The sequence below is a fragment of the Ailuropoda melanoleuca genome, chromosome 7, assembly GCF_002007445.2.
Source record: "Ailuropoda melanoleuca isolate Jingjing chromosome 7, ASM200744v2, whole genome shotgun sequence".
Taxonomy (NCBI): domain Eukaryota; kingdom Metazoa; phylum Chordata; class Mammalia; order Carnivora; family Ursidae; genus Ailuropoda; species Ailuropoda melanoleuca.
Window position 1 is genome coordinate 10,796,620 of NC_048224.1, and position 18,973 is coordinate 10,815,592.

At 43.6% G+C, this 18,973-nt stretch overlaps 1 protein-coding gene across 1 annotated transcript in view; it reads left to right on the forward strand.

Moving 5' to 3' along the window:
* The window catches only part of SH3GL2 (SH3 domain containing GRB2 like 2, endophilin A1), a 205,701-nt gene extending 200,884 nt beyond the window's left edge, over nt 1-4,817 (forward strand). The window contains exons 8-9 of the mRNA XM_034663957.1: nt 1,023-1,153; nt 3,215-4,817. Coding sequence (XP_034519848.1) covers nt 1,023-1,153; nt 3,215-3,414 — 331 coding nt within the window. The 3' untranslated portion in view covers nt 3,415-4,817. The remainder of the gene's footprint in view (nt 1-1,022; nt 1,154-3,214) is intronic.
* The last annotated feature ends 14,156 nt before the right edge of the window (nt 4,818-18,973 follow it).

Genomic DNA, 18,973 nt, shown 5'->3' on the forward strand with positions numbered 1-18,973 from the left:
TTTTCTTTGTGGCCAGGTCTCCCTGGAGTTGCAGGGCACAGCCCGACAGCTGGAGGCAGAGGCCGTGCACTGCCACATACGTCACTTTGTCCGTCTTTCCTCAGTGCCCCCTTGTGGGAATGTGTCACACTCTGGAGCCTCTAGACACATTTCAAACCATGTGCTTCAACATATTTAAGAAATATTGTGTGTCTTTGTGACATCTGTTGAGCACAAAGGGCCATTTTCCCTTTTTTCCCCTCTGATATATGTTCAAAGTCAGTACCGTTCTCTAATCACCATACCTTAAACTCTCCCCACCCTTGCACGTCTGCTGTACACGCTGCTTCATGAACACTTAAGACTGTGGAAGATACTTAGGCATGGGGGGAAGACATTAATTGGCCATACCTTTCCACTCTCCTCTTGTCTTCCCTCATTTCTTTCCCGCTTCTTGTGTCTCAAACCGCTCACTGGTCTCAGGGCACACAGTATTTTCTCCTTCCAGACCTTCTCAAACTCTTAAATTCTTTCTTCTGGAAAGGACTGTTCATCTGGAAATGACTCTTAGCTGTGTTTTCTCTCCTTGCATAAGCTTTCCCGTGGACAGGTAGACTCCTGCCTGCTCCCACCCCCGTGTTCCTGTAGCATTCTGTGTCTTTCCATAACAACACTCACCACCGTTTCTGGTCCTCAGGGGTTTACGTTCTGTCTCCTTTACTGACCATCAGCTGCTTGAGGGCAAGAACTGTGTCCTATTCAGCTTTGTGTTCCCAGCACCTACCAGAGTGCGCATTTGCAAAGTGAGCTCTGAATAAATGAGGGAGGAAGTGAGGGATTGAGAGACAGGCCGAAGATGGTGAGGGTGGGACCACAGAAGGACATCTCGGAAAGCAGAGACATACACAGAGAAGAAGCCTGCAGAGGTTTTTTTTTGAGATTTCCCCTGCTCTGTGTTAGTAGCCTTTCTGGATGTTACCGCTTTTCTTTTTGCTTAATTGGCTCCATATTCTTATTCCCCCTCCTTTTTCTTTTTAATGCAGAATAAGACAAGCTTCATCTCAGCCTAGAAGGGAATATCAGCCTAAACCACGAATGAGCCTGGAGTTTACAACTGGAGACAGTACTCAGCCCAACGGGGGCCTCTCCCACACGGGCACACCCAAACCTGCAGGTAAGGAGCTGAGACCGCAGACCGCCATGACACAGGCCTTGGACACACCCTGTTGACACTTCCTCAGAAATTCGAGGCGCAACCCAGTCTGGCTGCACAAGAACTCTACCGTGATACATTTCTTACAGGATGGTTTTGTCAGGTAGAAACTCTTTTAAAACACTTCCTTTCTCATTGATCATTTCTTTCCCTCCTTTTCCCTCTTCTCTCCTCTAGAAAACTTCCTTTGTATGTCCCTTTTTCTCCCACTCTCCATCATCAGCACATATTAGTAATCTCCTAAGTGACACATTTGACTTTGTCCTTCCTTTGTGGTGTTAAGTCACCATAACGTGTCAGTTTGGTGCCGGGAGCGCCATCTTTCTTTCCTGTTTTTCCCTTCTGTGTTCCAGCACGCATGCGGGTGAACGCCCTGGCAGGGCACGCACAGACACTCACATATAACCCACAGACAGCAGCTCCAGCAGCATGTCCGGCTGGAGTTCTTAAGTCACCGGAGCATATGGGTGAATGTGTTTGTAGATCAATGTAATTCGAATCTCAACAGCAGCTAGCTTTCCCTCTTTCTTCCACCTTCAACCAACTCATTATTCCCTGGTAACTGAGGTTGGTATAGTAAAAGCTGAAATTTCTCTTCTATCAAGAATATTGATATGTACCCAATAACGTGTCCTTTCAGTTGGCACCATTGCTCTCCACCCCCTATACACAGATGAGGTAAAAGCCTGTGCTTGAAACATTTTCAACCTTAACCATTTTCTTGGGTGAAGAAGTGAAAACGATCTTACACTGGGTACAGACTTCCAAGAAACGCAATGTCTCTTTGCCCTGGAGTCCAGTGCTTGACGTTCTGTAGTAGGAAAGGTTTTATGAGGTGCTCTCAGGAGACCGGGAAGGAAAAAAGTAAGGTCTGTGGTGACAGTTGGCGCTGTCTGCCCTTTGTGTTCACCTCGCTGCTCGGAACCCCCGGAGTAGGATATACACAGCAGCGGCTCTTTGAAGTTAGCTGGCTGCAAAGACTAGTCACTGGCTGTGATGAGTTCGCTTCTTCCTGTTCAGAACCAACCACATACTTCACTCTTCTTTGGAGACTTGTTCATTTTGTGCTTTCTTAAGGTAAAAAAACAGATGGTTTTATTTCCCTTTAAAGTCATCTAGGTGACAGAGGCTGCATGCACGCATCTGAGTTTACGTGCCCATGTGGATGCATACTGTATTAAATATAGATGGTCATCTGAAATAGATCACTTTTAAGATACGATTCCGTTCTTCATTATTTACTCAAGGCAGACAGAGTATGTTATTTTTTGTATGCCAGAACACCCAAGTACTCATCCTTATACATGCAACAGTTTACCAAGGGTAAGTTATATAATTTTTACATAATCTCACTTAATAGCCGCAATAGTAGTGTGGAGTAGGTTCTGTTAGGCCTAATGCTAGACAAGGAAATGGAAAGGGAAGTGCCTTGTGCAAGGTCATTCAGAATATGAACTTGAACCCAGTGTCTTATATTGTTTTGTTTTTACCACATTACAGCAGTTTTCCAGAGGTTGGAGTATTTATCTTTAAAAAGTGAGAACTGTACTGTTATTCTGAGTTTGCCAAGCATTGTCCATGTAATGAACTTGACTCTTTCATATGTACAGAGATTTTAAAATGCTAACGTGCAAAGGATTCTGACCATATTCTATTAACCTAAATCTCATTAAAACTCCTTAAGTCACTGGGTCTCCCATCTCTGGACGTTGTCAGGAAGGGAATCCTCAGTGGACGGTGTTGCATGTGTCACAAGCATAGATGAGGCCATTTTTCATACTGGAAATGGAAGCAGGCATCCAACAACTTCCGGGAATCTGAGAAAACTTCTGAAGACTGGTGAAGGGCAGATGCCACGCAGCGGACTGGGAACTAGCCACAAGAGGAAGCTTCAGCAGGAAAGAGGAGTGAGGGAGGAAGCAAGGGGGACAGCAGGCCGGGCAGGTTAAGCAGGTGGTGGTAGATATGTGAGTTAAATACCCCCTGTCTTTCTGTGTTCTTCTCTTCTGCTTTCACTTCCAGGTGCCCCAATGGATCAGCCTTGCTGCCGAGCTCTGTACGACTTCGAACCTGAAAATGAAGGGGAGTTGGGTTTTAAAGAGGGTGATATCATCACACTCACTAACCAAATTGATGAGAACTGGTATGAGGGGATGCTTCATGGCCAGTCAGGCTTCTTCCCCATCAACTATGTGGAGATTCTGGTTGCCCTGCCCCACTAGGATGTTAGGCTGACAGGCTTACCTCCTCTTGACCCAGATAGTTAAGTTTAACCACTGCTTTGGTAATGCTGCTTACAACACATCCCAAATGCAGGCCGCAGTGGTCCAAGTCATCAAGCCCCACCAAGTATCTTTGGTTGACTTGTGTGATCCCACAAGAGTCATGGTGATGGGTGGTATCTTCTTAGGTTGGCGGGCATGGCATGTGCTTTTTAAACACCATCTGAGACCAGCCAGTAGTCACTGAATTGCTGTTTACACGGTTCTCAGGAGGCTGTGACTTCTTAGAATATGACCATGAGCCACATTACAGTAAAACCATCCTACTGAAGATACTATCTATCACCCAGGGGCCATCTCAAGGTCTCAGGTTCTCCATTTCAATAGGAGATAGGTCTTGCTTTCCCATTGTCCCCTCCCAGATATGTCAGTCACAGAATTATGGAAGAAAGCCTCCCTCACCAGCAACTTGTTGTGGGGTCTGAATGAGTCAGTCCCTTGATGCTATCGGTAGGAAAGTGTTGAATGTGAGTTAAAAACCTTTTCTGACAATAGTCACTTTTGTTCCTCCCAATTATGCCTATTTCTGAGGGACAGCCAGTTTTCTTCCCTCCCTGCTCATAAAGCCAGAGGGGAACTCCCGCTGTATTTCTAAGTAAGACAGTTAGCAGTCAGCACGTGGTAGGAGAGGCTGAAGAGAAGAGATCCTCTGTTATAAGGAAATGGGAAAACATCTGGTTTCCAAGCTTCAGTTTCTTGCCACAGAGAAACCACATATGTATTTAGGCCATTTCTGAAGGTACAGGGACGAGGGAACAAATATCTTCACTTCAGTTTTATTTATGAATTACGGGCTTCAGGAGTCCATTTGGCACAGAGACACAAAGAGAAAAACATCAGAAACCATTTTTCCACTAGCTCCTAGACCAAGAAACAGTACCTGTCTTTCCTTTCCTCTTCCACCTTGTGTTCTTTGAGCATCATTTGTGCAGATTCTGCCCTCAATGAGGACCAAATAAAGATGATTTTTGTGCTTAGCAGTTTAAGATGTATGGCTGCACGTGCGGAAGTGTTTCCCACCTCGGGCATTATTTTTATTTCCGTCCCTTCTATCCCACTTTCTTGTGTGTACAGCACTGTGTGTAAGCTTATGAGTGGCTTTTTGTTTCTGGAGGTTTTTGGTATCAGTCAAAAAGTCCTGTTAGGTGTGCAGAGTTCTATTTATCTAGCTGTGCAGATTCCTTCAGAGGGTGACGTGCTGCTTCGGATGAGCTGCCTGCGGTAGTGGGTCATGTGGAGTGAAAGGCAAATCTTACTGCTTCATGTATAAACCTCTTACCACAGGAAGCATCGCCGTTTCCAATAAATATTGCTGAAGACACAACCAAATGCTCTGGTCCTTTATTTCATGTCAGTTTTGGCGGGGGAGGGGTCTCACTTCAGTCTCCATGGCCTCCTGATGCAGCCAAATCTGGTTCCGAGCTCAGATGTCCCTCTCTGGCAGGAAGGGAAGTTTCGTTAGCAAAAAGTCAACGAGCCTGGACACTGGAAACTTGCTGGTAATCCTAAGAAGAAGGGAATTGGGGAGAGAGGGTAAGAAAGTGGGGAAAGGAAGTCTTCGAGAAGTTACAGGAGATATCATCAGTGATGATATCAGAAGGATAGAATGTTCAGAGACACAAATAAAATATATCATTTCAGAGACACAAATAAAACATATCATTTCAACCAGACTTTTGTTGTCTTTCGTGCTTAAAGAGAAAGAAATAGGGAAATATAGATTGGCCAAAGCCAGCATTCTTGTGTGTGTGTGTGTGTGTGTGTGTGTGTGTGTGTGTGTGTGTGTTTCCACACGTGTGCTCACATGTGTGAAGGTGAGGGAGGGGAGCTGTGCCTACAGAATATGTATTTCCTGAGCTTCTGAGAAAATACACATGTTTTTTATATATTGGGTGCCCTTTGTATTCTTCCAGGCTGAGGCTAATAGTCCAAATATTCTGATCTAACATGAATAGGTTTAATCTAATATATGAAGTTCTATATGTGAGCTGCTCTAATATGAAAATAATATTTTTGCCAGCTACATGAGTTAGGGTATTACAGATCAATTCTTGAAACCAATTAGAAAAAAAGCAATTTGAGGGGTGCCTAGGTGGCTCAGTCGTTAAGCGTCTGCCTTCGGCTCAGGGCGTGATCCCAGGGTCCTGGGATTGAGTTCTGCATCAGGCTTCTCCGCTGGGAGGCTGCTTCTTCCTCTCCTATGCCCTCTGCTTGTGTTCCCTCTCTCTCTGGCTGTCTCTCTGTCAAATAAATTAAATTAAATTTAAAAAAAAAGCAATTTGAAAAATCACTTACAAAAATTCAAACCCATATGTGTAAGTCTAATAAAAATTATGTAAGATCTCTACACAGAAAATTATGAAACATGTTTGAGAAAAAAAAAGACCTTAATAAGTAAAGAGACTCTCTATGTTTATGGATTGGAAAACTCAGCATTGTAAAGATGTTATTTCTCCCTAAATGGACCTATAGATTTGGTGCAATTTCAACCAAAATCTCAGGAAGCTTTTCTTGTATGTGTGAAAACTGACAAACATAAAATATATAGAGAAATGCAAAGGGATATTTCTTCTTGAAGAACAGCAAAGTTGGAAGACTTACTCTTTCTAGACATAAAACAAAGTTATAGTAATTGGGATAGTGTGATATTGATGCCATGATAGGAAAAAAAGATGATCTGTCCAGAACAGTCCAGAAAGAGACATGCGTGCATTCAACCATATTGAACCACTCTGTTGTTTGTAATGTTACATATTCAGATAGCTGTCCCTGTGGAATAATAGTTCTGTAAATTCAAAGGGAAACCAACAGCAAGACCCTGCCCCAAAAAGAGTAATCTCATTATGAATCAACATCAAATGAAGCAAAAGTATCATGACCACAGTTTCCAGGAAGAACTTAATATTTATTTGAGGGACTCTTAGAGAACATTAATAATAGACTCACCAGGCTCAGTACCACCTGAATTCCATATTTTTATTGAAGGATAGTAAATTCCTTTTTACAAAACTTTAAATAATGAAAAGAGCAGGCAATTCTGTAGATCACGACTGAGGAAGTTGAACCCACCCCAAACACTTGTTCTAAGACGAGTTGCAGGATAAACTGAGGTAGAAACAGAAGCAGAACTAAACTGAAGTGAACTAAAACAGAAAACAAGTTCAGTGAGGCAATTGTCCCATTTTATATTTCCTGTAAGTCCGCCAGGTCTTAAAGAGAAAAAATTTTCTTTGCCAGAAATAAGTACGCAGTAAGAATGACATGACCAAGAATTGAAATTTCCTTGAGACCATATGGTATACAACATATCTCCTGGAAAGTGCTGAGTCCTGTTCTGTGTAGGCTTAGCAGGGATCTAGGCAACCAGGATTATCTCGAGACTGTGTTTTCAGGACAGCCTCTAGTGGTCTGAATGGAGCTATGGAGGTTTTTTAAGGCTCCTATTTTAAGACTCTCTTATTAACCAAATTAAGAACCATGCAGACTGCCTTTCATGCCATGGGGATGGTGGTGATGCCATAGAAGGATTTAATGCTGAACTAAGTGGCAGCCTGAAGCCTCCACTTGGAACTCTGGGTGATGGTGGCTGAAGACTTTCAGGGCAACATGGAGAGGTGGCCACACCATCAATTCCTAGGCCCAGCAATTGGGAACCTATTATGAGTCCCCGTGTTAAAGGAGCTGTCAAGGAAAAGAACAAGGCTATTTTTTAAAATAAAGTGAATAAATGAATAATGGATAAATGAATGCTAAGAATCTCAAGGTCAGGCCACTGAATGTCACTCCGCTGTCACGTATGCCTAAGTCATGGTGGCCTTCCACTCGAGACAGGAAGAGCTGTGATTCTTGACAGGAGTGCAGCAGGTTGTCAGCTTTGGAGGCAGAAGAATGGAGAGCAACATCGAAGGCAATACCATTTTCTTGAAAAGGAACCCTGGACTTTTGTTCTACCCTATGTGATCAGGTGCTGATACTCACCCAAGGCTACGATTGTGGTAACTTCCTTCGGACAAGAAGTGAAGGTGTCTGCAGCAGGGGGTGGGGAATATATTTATACAGAAAATTCAAAGAGATCTGGAGGCTTCTCTGTCATCTAGTTTATTTTTTTCCTCATGGCAAACATGGTCTCAGAAACAAGGGTCTCACATGCACTACTGTGTGTTGTCTGAAAAAAATGCAGCATTCACTAAATCAGGAATTTTTCTTTCTTTATATTTCAGGCAGGCAAACTGTAGAGTTTTTCGCCTAGCAGAATCTATCCTGATTATAGGCTTTTAGTGGCCTTTAAGCAGTAAAAATGTTTGTATTTGTAGCTGTGTTTGAATTTCCTATCATTCTTTTCACACCAGGAAATCAGGCACATTCAACACTTTTATAAGATGATACTTGTAATTCAAGGGGGAGGAAATGGAAATGATCATTATTTATTACTCCTATCAAGCACTTTGTTAAGCTCAATATATATGATTTTGATTGAAGACTTAGGTTTTAAACCTTAAACTCTTAGCTCTTTGGGGTTGATATACTGGAAGAAAGCTCTGTAAACAGGTTGATCGTTTACCCAAAGTAGCGTCTGATATTTATTGGATTTAGAGCACAGAAAAGAAAAATGAGAATTTACCAATGTTATGAAATATCTTAGCAAGAGAGAGAAACAGTGAGCAGCTTGATGCTGAAATTAAGAGACGATAGGGTCCTATAAAAGGTTTCTTTTATAGAATTTGAGATGGAGGAGATAAAGCAGAAGGTAGTGAGAAGCGACATTTTAAAAGCAACATTTTTCACACTTTATTTCCCTGCTAGTGTTTCAGCTTTCTTAAAATCTTTCCGTGTGTGCCTGGTAAAAGAAACATCACATTCCTCTCTTTTTCTAAACCAAGCTAGGTATGGGAGTGGTCCTGGCCCCCATCGCAAGTGGCAGGCACTGCTCTCTTCATGCTGCCTGTGGGGAAGGGCCTCTGGTTCGTCCCAGAGCCATTTCCGTCGACATTACCTCTGGTTCATGGAAGTCACCGATGGCAGGAGAACAGGATTCATTATCTGCTGCTCTCTCCTCCCTGTTCCGGATACAGTGATTGGCTAGAGTTTCAGAAAAGCCTTGAATTTACTAGAAGCTCCACCAGTGATTCTTACATTATCTTATCAAACCTCTGTCTCTACCAGGACTTGAGGAGGTAAAGAAATTGCAAAGGTACCTAGAGTGTCCTAAACTTGCAGATGACAAGTGTCGCCTGGGGGTGCTTCACAGACATCTCATTCCAACCTGTCAGAATCAGATTGCCCGTAGAGGGGCCTAGGAAGGTGTATCTCCTTCCAGAATGTTTAGGAACCAGTCTCCTGTGGTGCTTGTAAAACTCACAGGCGTCAGAATCCTGAGGAGCTTGTCAAAAGGGATGCCAGGGCCCCGCCCGCAGAGGTCTGGGATGGAGCCCGAGAATGTTCCTTTCTTTCAGGTTCCTGGTTCCCGGCCCACGCTAAGTGGTGCTGCCCCACGGGATAAACTTACGAAGGGCCGGCTGCTTCCGGAGATGCAGGCTCTGGCTTCGGTGGTGAGAATCGTGACAAAACATAGATGCAGTCATCAGTTATTTCCCCCAAGGAAATTGTTCTTTGTGCTCATACCCCGGACAGGCACTTTCTGTGGACAGCGATGGCTGGGAGATCCAGGCATTTCCCTGCAGACCTGAGAGGTCCCACTTCAGCCGGGTGAGGGTGGCTGCATAAACATGCCTGGGGAGGGGTGTGCGTCAGCCTTTAGCAAGCTTCCCAAGTGGTTCTCAGATTCAGGCAAGTTTGGGGAGTGCTAATCCCCATAAAAATGTTTTAAATACAAAGCCAGCTGTTTTCTGACTTTTTCTAATTTTTTTTCTTTGACTTTTTTTTGGAGACATTCACATTTATTGATTGTTCCAGTAGATCTGACGTGCGCGTTTCCACCCTCAGAGTGGTGTTACAAATCCACAGCCTCCCACTGTTTCCCCCACATAAGTTGATGACAGAAAAGACACACTGGGTCTGAGTCCGCGCTGACTTAGAATTCCCACCTTCTTTCCAGTCTTCATGCTTTACGGCTCACTTCCTGTCTTGTGAGGGAATCAGGGAGAGGTATGTCTACGGTGAGACTCAACTGCCTCAGATGGTTAGTGTCACATCTCACGCTTTTCTTATTTATAACGGCAAGTCACACGTGTCAGTCCCCGTCAGAATGATCAAGAGTGCATGCTGAAATGCAGTCTTGGGTCCTGACCCCAGAGATTCCGGTCCACTTGTCTAGAGTGGGGCCCAGTCTCTGCAGGCTTACCTGGCATCCTGCCCCACACCATGGTTCTTCTGCAGCCAGTCTTGGGGCCACACTCTGAGAGACCCTGGGTCAGTTTTGGAACCCTTCGATGTGTGAGTGCCATGGAAGAGGTTCCCTTAGTAGACGTGGTTTGCGGCTAAGAAGGGGAGAGGAGGACTGAGCTTCCTCTCACCGCATAGTGCAACACATCCCATGAAGGGTCCGTTGAAAGTATCACAGAACGCACAGGTGAATTCTTGATATAAGCAGTAACACCCTTTGCTCTTGCCTTGGTTTTTCTTTTTAGGAACATCAGATCTGAATTTATTATGTAGGAAATAGAGATGGGAGGAGGAACATGGCTCCGGAGCCTGAGGAAAGCTGCACTGACGGACTTAACATACGCAGTCACCAACATTCTGATGCCATCTGATTATCCTATGTTTTATGTTCTTTTTTCCCTTTTTGTTTCTTCCCCCAAAGTAGTTTCATGGGACGTAGATTGCCCTCTGCTGGCCAAAAACAAAAAAACCAAAAACTATGTATATTTTAACCAGTTAAAAATCTGACAAATTTCCCTGATTTTTTTTGATCATCATGCATAAACAGAGCTTAAGTTCCCCTCTTTCCAATGGCATGATGCTTAAGGAACTGATTTTTTAATGAGTGAGTCATTTTGGGCACATCTGGGTATCTCATTGATACCCAGTGAAATAATGTATGATCTTCAGGAAGGGAACAGAGATCTTGTTCTTCTAACAGAAAGTGTGGTTGGAGGTCACACACGTCATAGTTACCCAGCTAGAACATGACCAATTGGCCATTTACAATGGTCACATGCTTGTCGTGTAGGAACAACACTATAGTGTCATGGCACCCTTCTGAGGCTAAGCTGGAAAGAGGTAGGTCACAGCATTTCACCTGGACAGTAACCTTCAAGAAATGCTGTCTTCAGAGACAGTAATTAAAGTTACAAAGTATAAACAATATCCTTGGATTTCTAAAGCAGCCTTACTGAGGTAAAGATTTACCTACCATAGAATTTACCCATTTGAGATGTACAGTGTAATGATTTTTAGTAAACTTATAAAATTGTGCACTCTCACCGAAATCCAGTTTTAGAACATTTCCATCACCCCAAAAAGATTAGTGCCCATTTACAGTCTCTCCCGGTGTCTACCCCCACCTCCAGGCAACCGCTAGTCTGTGAGTAGTGTAGTTTCAAAGTATAAAAATTGAGACATTTTAGTTAAGTGGCAAAGCTAGTGGTCTAATCGATAAATGGTAGTGGCATAAATGGCTACCATCTGGAAAAATATCCCACCTAACAAACTGACCTCCGTAAACCTTCTCACCTCTTCCTTTTTATTATGCCAAGCAGCTTCGCCATCTTCCCCTCACTTACTGTAGGCGTCTCATATCCAAGCTGCAAGGAGCTGTCCCACGGACATATTAAGGTGGCTCCAGGTATTGATGCTGAGTCACAGGAGGGTCCTAGGCCAGCAGATGCTCCCCTTTTCCAGCCTTATATTTTGCACACCCGTTGCAACACTCCTGAGATCACACCCACACGTCTTCCCCTAATTCCTGCCAGGGCGTGCTGGCCGCCTCTTCTTTCCGTGTGGAGACCATTTCTCCCAGTGCAGGAGCCGCGTTCCTCTGCTCTCAGTGTGCGGAGCTATGACACTGCTTATCAGCCTAGTGGGCGGCCCTCACAAAGCAGTTGTCGCCTCAGGTGACACAGTCTTCGCAGGGTCTCCAAGCAGGCGAAGTGGAGGGAGGAATGGCTACTTTCAGATGGGATGATTTCAGGGGACCTGGAAGTTCAGGATGGCCTTGTCCACTGAGGTGGCTCTACCCCAGTTCTCTGGGTCCCACTTTTCCTGACTTTGACATAATGGAACTATCTGAGACTGTTGATTTAATTTTCTTTGCAACTTTGCCTCCTTGATGGATTTTGAACTTGATTTCCAGCACGGTGTGTCCTACAGCTGCAGCAGATATGGGGTCTCCTAAATGCTGCCCTGGAGGTGCCCTGGTTCTCACAGTTTACGGTTGGCTGACCTGCAGCTATAATTTGTTTTCCCCAGGGTATTCAAAACAGTTACCAAAGCCAGTGAATGTCACAATCCTCATAGTGTCACAATCCTCATAATTACCATTTCCCTGCACTGCTCAAGGGCCACTCTCCAGCTTCTACCTGCACCTAATCCTAATCCTGGCAGGTAAGAACTCACTGTGGGGCTCTGTCCCTCGATGACCACCATAATGGGGTCTTGCCTTTGGGCTTGTGCGTGATCAGCTCCAAAATCCCATTCTGAAATTTTGCTTTCTAGGGCCATTTCTCGTACTAACTTTCTTAGCCTGATACCAACAGCAGGCAGAGACTGAGACACAGGCTTGCGTGTAGGTACGGTGTTTTGTTTTGTTTTGTCTTGTTTTTTGAGGACTGTGATCCTAGCAAGCTAGAAATTAGGACAGAAAAGCAGAAAAGGCCAATACAAAGGTACATTACTAAGGTGTCCTCCCGCTTAGCACCTAGTGTTTGAGGAGCTACTGGCATCTACCACAAAATTGACTGGAATCTACCAAAGAGAAATACTCATTTGGGGAAAAAAAGGGGGGAAGTGTTTATCTACTGGCTCCTATCCTCCACACTTCTGGGTTTTGCAGGGCTGAATACAAAAGTGCGTTCCCAGGAATTGAGAGTTAAGCAGCCTTCACCCCAAGGCAAGGTTCTGTCCCCCTGATCTGTGCAAAGCCAGTCAAAGCTTGCATGGAAGGGGATGCAGTGCTTTGGCTGGAGTAAGTAGGGCCAGGAGGATTTTGGAGTGGTGCACTGTGCCCACCCTCCCTCCCAACGTAGCTTCTGCTCAATCCATTTTTGACCTTTTCTCCCGAGATCTTGCTACTCTCACTATGTTCAAGGGCGATTTATCTATCACATCAGGATACGCCCCTTACCTGGAGGAAGTGTATTCCTGCTCCCATCTTGTGCGCCTGGGCCAGCTCCTTAGCATCCCCCAGCCCTGCACAGCTTCTCCCTAAGGAGCTTCTGCACCGGATTGGGACAGCCCTTAGAAGTTTTTTGAGGCTAAGGATTATCTAGCTCCCCAGTTTTGTTCAAAGTGGGATTACCCATCATGACATCGTTTCCATTAATCTTGTTTTGTATGACATCCTGGAGGAGAATTGGAACATTTCTGTCTTGTGCTGTCATACTCATACGGGAATTCCTGCATTCATTCTTTAAGTCACAAGGAAATGGAAATGTCAGGTCCTTGGGTGAGAGAGGAGTCTCAAGGTTGCACTCTCTCCAGGCTTCCTTCCACACAGGGCCAAACCCTATTCAGACTCTAATTGTGTCGATTTTAGCCCCTGCTGAAGGCAGGACGTTTCAGTTGTCTCCACAGTGCTGTCCCCAAAGCCCGTGGTGGCTCCCCCAGCGAGGACCCAGGACATAGAGGACCTCTGTCTGCACACACAGCCCAGCCTCTGTGCCAGCCATCAGCTGAGCATTCCCTGGGTGAGGGAGGACATGTTCTGACACATTTTATTATTTTCCCTCAAGGCAGAAAATATAAGCCCACGGTGATATCTTATTGCAACTCTTACCTCATTTGTGGCGGATATCTCCCTGTGCTTTTATAAAAACATAAAAATCAAGCAAGCGTGATTTCTAACCAAAGAGGGACATTTTAACATATTTTTTCTTGCATTACTGCATATGAGTGGCCTCTTTCCTAGGAAAAGATGAAAATGCTTCAAGTCTCTTGTTCAAAAATCATCGCAATAGTTTTTTAATCTTTTCTGCTTTGCAGGAAGAGGGATTTTCCAAGTGTTTCCCATAGCAACTGACATTCATCTCATTCAGTCCATGCAACAAACCCAGGAGAAAGGTGGTGTTAGTCAGTCTTACACATGAAGGAACTGAGGCTCAGAATTCTAACTCAAGTTTTTCTTTTTTCTTTTTCTTTTTTTTTTAAAGATTTTATTTATTTGACAGAGAGACAGCCAGCGAGAGAGGGAACACAAGCAGGGGGAGTGGGAGAGGAAGAAGCAGGCTCATAGCGGAGGAGCCTGACGTGGGGCTCGATCCCACAACGCCGGGATCACGCCCTGAGCCGAAGGCAGACGCTTAACCGCTGTGCCACCCAGGCGCCCCTAACTCAAGTTTTTCTGACTCCAAAACCCAGTCTCTCCTTGCACCATGGACACAGTTTTTCGAATAACTTGTATTGTGTGGGTGAGTGACACAGGTTTCCAAATTCAAAGCACCTGACTGCCCCCCCCATTAACTAGCTTCGTTATGTTGAGTAGATTTCTTAAACCCTCTGTGCCTCAGTTTCTATGTAAAATGAGAATATAATACTACCTACTTCATCGGTGTGATGGCTGAGGATTGAATGAGTCAACATAGTGAAGTATTTAAAATAGTGCTTGGGTGGCTTAGTCGGTTAAGTGTCTGCCTTCCGCTCAGGTCATGATCCAGGGTCCTAGGATCAAGCCCCATGTTGAGCTTACTGCTCAGTGGGGAGTCTGCTTCTCCTTCTCCCTCTGTCCCTCTCTCCCACCCCCACCCCCAGCTTGTGCATGCTCGGTCTCTCTCAAATAAATAAAATCTATAAAAAAATTAAAATTAAAAAAAATAATACTTGGCACAGAGTGGGCATATCATGTAGTTTCATAATATCAAACCAAAGGTCTCAGATTCTGGGACTAGAATCAGTTCTGACTTTTGCTCCAAAGTCTTCCTCTATGAAACATTTCTGAAATGGTAAAGTTAATGGGAAAATGAATTGTATTTTCCAAATGCCCTATGCATCTCTTTTCAGCAAACTTTTATAACATTAAACAGTGACATTTGGCTATTTGAAGACTGTTTCCAATTTAGAATAATTCAAATGCGTTCACTAACTGATCATTTATTGCTCATGCCAGGGAGAGAGCAGGAGCTCATAAGGTTGGAGACAATGGGGCTTTAAAGAATGGAGGTGGTAAGGTAGGGAGACCAGATCCGTGGAGGCTGAGCAGACAGGAAAAGACATACCCTGTGAGCCTTTGGAATGCTTATAGCTCGTGCTTGTTCTACTCTATAGTAGTGAAATGCTTGATTACAAATGACAGTAACCTAATATGTACTAAAACAAAAAAAACGGAATAAATTCATACATGTAATTGGTAAGTTCAAGGACATACTTCAGGCAAGACTAAGTTTTAGGGGTTCAAGCAATGTCATTGGGGCTTCTCTCTCTCTCTCTCTCTCTCTCTAACTTCTCAGCTCTTATTTCTTCTTCTATTCATACATTGGCTTTATTCTATCCTGCCATAGAAAACTCTTGGCACATCATGGGAAGATGATTGCTGACAGACCCAAGTGTTCATCCTTGCAGGAAGAGGGGCCCTTTGTCTCCAGTATCTAAGTAGAAAAACCTCCTGGAAGAACTTGCTTGGATCCTTGTCCACTGATAGACCAGTCACTGTGGTCTGATGACTATGGTTAGGTGGATAGGGTCCCACGAGAGTCCTAGCCTTGGTCATTGCCCTCCATTGTGGAATAGGAGAGGCAAAGCTCTGCATTGGAGAATTAACACCTCTCTAACTGAGAAAGGAATGCTGGGCAAACAAAACCACATCAATATCCTCCCTCTCCCTTATATTCAATCTCAGTCTCTCTCAATTGTTCTCTTCCTCTTTCCCCTCCAGTTTTGTTTCCATCTGGTTTCTGGCACTTGTTTTATTTACCTTTCATAATCTCACCTGCCCTTAGATTTAATCTACATCAGATCCCCCTGACTCCTTATTCTTGTCTGCACCTCAAGTATTGTGGCTCAGATGTGCTCTTCGACTCTTTCTGCTTTTGACAACTACCTTAAGTAAGATGTCCTTTGCCAAGCCTATGGAGCCCAGCTTCTAGTACCAGTTTCATCTTCCCAATTCCATTGAGCTTCCCAGAACTAGAGATCTTGTGTGACATCAGGATATATTTAGTGTTCATGTGGCTGATAGCGGTAAGGCTTCAGTTTATATAAATGCACTGAAGACAATGAGGTGTGGGATTTAAAGAACACCGGAATGGGAGGGACAGGTATGAGAATTAAATAATATATCAATAAGGGGCGCCTGGGTGGCACAGCGGTTAAGCATCTGCCTTTGGCTCAGGGTGTGATCCTGGCGTTATGGGATCGNATATCAATAAGAACGTTGCTGTGGCTCAGGTCCTGGGAAAGCTTTGGGACTTTGAGGTTAAAAGGAAACAGGATCACTCCAGAGTCCATAGGAAATACGGGGGCATCAATATTGCTTCCTTTTATTTGGAGGATGGGTTGGAAGGTCTCTGCAGATAAACTGGAGATGTCTTCTCCATATCTTTATTTTTTGCAATTTGTTGAAGATCATAAGTTCATTCATTTTTCAGTGTGTTCTGTATGTTCCTAATAATTTGGTGGTTGGATCTAGAGAAGTAGCTTGATCAAATTCAAGCTTGAACTTTCAACAAGACCTTTGTCTCTTGTGTGTTCTTCCATCAAGAGGCATTTAATCTTTGATCAGTCCTCTTTTTTGTGATTTTGGCAGTTATTGATGATCATTCCTTAGGTATATTAATAGGAATTACAAAGTAATGATATTCTAATTCTATCATTCCTTCTTTACTTATTTTCTAGAACACTTCTATAAAGAGAAAATTCTTTTTATGTGCTATTCATTTCCCAGTGGAACAGTGTATATAGGAAAGGCGGGATAAATTCTTGATTTTTGTTCATTAGCGTTTCTAGTACTGACCAGTAGTTTTTTGTAAGTACCATTATGAATTCATGGATCTAAACATATTTAATTTGTTTCGATTGTTAGAGTTATCCTTACTGTTACTCAGATTGCCCCTAATTTGGCCCGTGTGAATCCCATCAACTTGGCTTCTGAGTCCTTTTGCTGCAACTCTAGGATTCTCTGCTGGCATCCTTGCTTTCTGGTAAGTAATGTACAGGCTCATCTGGTTTCTTGCCCCAGACTGAAATTGGCCATTGCTTTAAGGAGTCCTGGTTCCTTTGAGGAAGGAGATAGAATATCAAGACCATAGGCGAGGTACTAGGGAGTTATCTTCTAAATTAACAAGAATGCCAAGACATTCAATTACAGTTTACATAAGTACTATATAGGCTCTGATAGTAATTATGTGAAAAGGCTCTGCAGATTTTCAGAAACTTTGTAGGGTCTAATAGAGTTTTCCAGAGAAACAGAACCCAATAGTTTGTCTGTCAAGGTATCTATCTATCTACACATGTATATAATAGAGATTATTTTATGAGGAATTAGGTTATGTGATTATGGAGGCTGGGAAGTCCCACAGTCTGCTCTCTGCAAGCTGGAGAGCTGGGAAAGTCAGTGATGTCGTTCTAGTCCAAGTCTGAAGGCCTGAGAACCAGGAAAGCTGATGGTACAAATCCCAGTCCAAGGAAAGGAGAAGACTTATGTCCCAGCCTGCACAGATAGGCAGGAAGGAAATGAGTCCTATGTCCTCTGATTTTTGTTCTCTTCGGGCCCTCGATGGATTAGATGATGCCCACCCACATTGGGGAGGGCGAGCTATTGTAATGAATCCACAGATTCAATGCTGATCTCATCCAGAAACACCCTCACAGACACACCCAGAAATAATGTTTCATCTGTCTGGGTGGCCTATAAACTTGACGTCACAGAGGCTATGTTTGACAGTATAGGTATGTTCACATAGTTTTGTGGAATGCCCCCAAATTACCTCTGGAATGTCCTCAGAGACTTCTTCAAAATGCAGGCTCTTCTCCACAAGGGCTGAAGCTCAGGCATGGTAACAGACTGATGGGGCTGCTGCATTGGTGGGACATGCTAAATGAACAGAGAAATGAAACCGTGCTTTCAAATACAAGCCTAGAATTGAGGTCGTTGGGCCAGATGCTTCAGATTTCAGGCACTGATTGGTATGAGCAAGCTCCTTCTCACACGGGCAGCCCTATGTAATAGGCCTCAGGAGGACTGGTGCCTAGGCTTTATTTATTTAACAATGGTTCAACATTCACCCAAGCAATGTGGGATGCCAGCTGGTGGGAAACTGTCACACAGGCTGAAAAGACCATATCGTCTGATCTATATGGTTTTTGTGTAGGCAAGCTATACAGAAAGCTAAATTTTAATCTCAGTGTGTTTAACCTGAGTTCAGCTAGTTGTCGATTATAAATTCAGATTCACCATGCTCTGATGACCTGATGCAATAATTTCCACCATGGGGCCATTCCTACCAGGAGGTCGAAATGCACCTTTGTACCGGTCAAATTCCCTCTTCCCTGGACATTGCAAGAGACTGTCCAAGTTGTAAGAAAATCAAGACTCTCCTTTATTAAATGTTCACAACACCACCTCCACTTTTCTCTTAAAGATATGGCATTTTATGTGCTTTCTAATGCAGGTCAGCTAGAGGGTTCTGGAATCTTTAGCTGGGGAATTCTAGGCCTTGCACTCAGCATTTGTTTAAGTGAATGAAGACTTTGAGTGGCCCTTGCCCATGCATCTAAAGAGAGTCATTGGCTTTGCTTTCCAAAAATGATTGACTTCATTCTTCTGACCTGAGGAGGGACAGTGAACACTTCAGAAGGAACATCTAATTACAGAGCTGATTGGTTTCTGAGAATGTCAAATCACAGTTGCATGTTTGGGGCTATCACCAATGTCAGAGTAAGGGTAGGGAATGACTAAATGCAACTGATGGTCAGACCCTGAGATAGTGTGATATCATGTTTTACAGCTAACATTGGAGCAGGGCAGCTCTTAAGTGGGGCTTATGCCATATTTTCAAGTCTCTCCAACTAGTATAGTCATGAGAAAACATATCCCTACAAAATTTTTACTGAGGAGGTTGGCTACGTTGTCAATTCTGAAGGAACACAGAACTTACTTTCACCTTCACCCCACATCAATTTATAGAGGAGAGGGAGCTTGGGTTAAAAAAATGACACAATTAGACAAACATACATAGGAGTAGAATTTCTTGTGGGTGGTTAAATGAATTATAAATAACATTAATTAACTACATATTATGTGCTAGGAATAGTGCTAAACATTTACATGGGTGGTTTCTCACAGTTCCTCATAACAACCCAATTAGGTAAGAACTGTTATTTAAATTAATTAATTAATTAATTCTTTTTAATAGGTTCCACACCTAATGTGGGGCTTGAACTCATGACC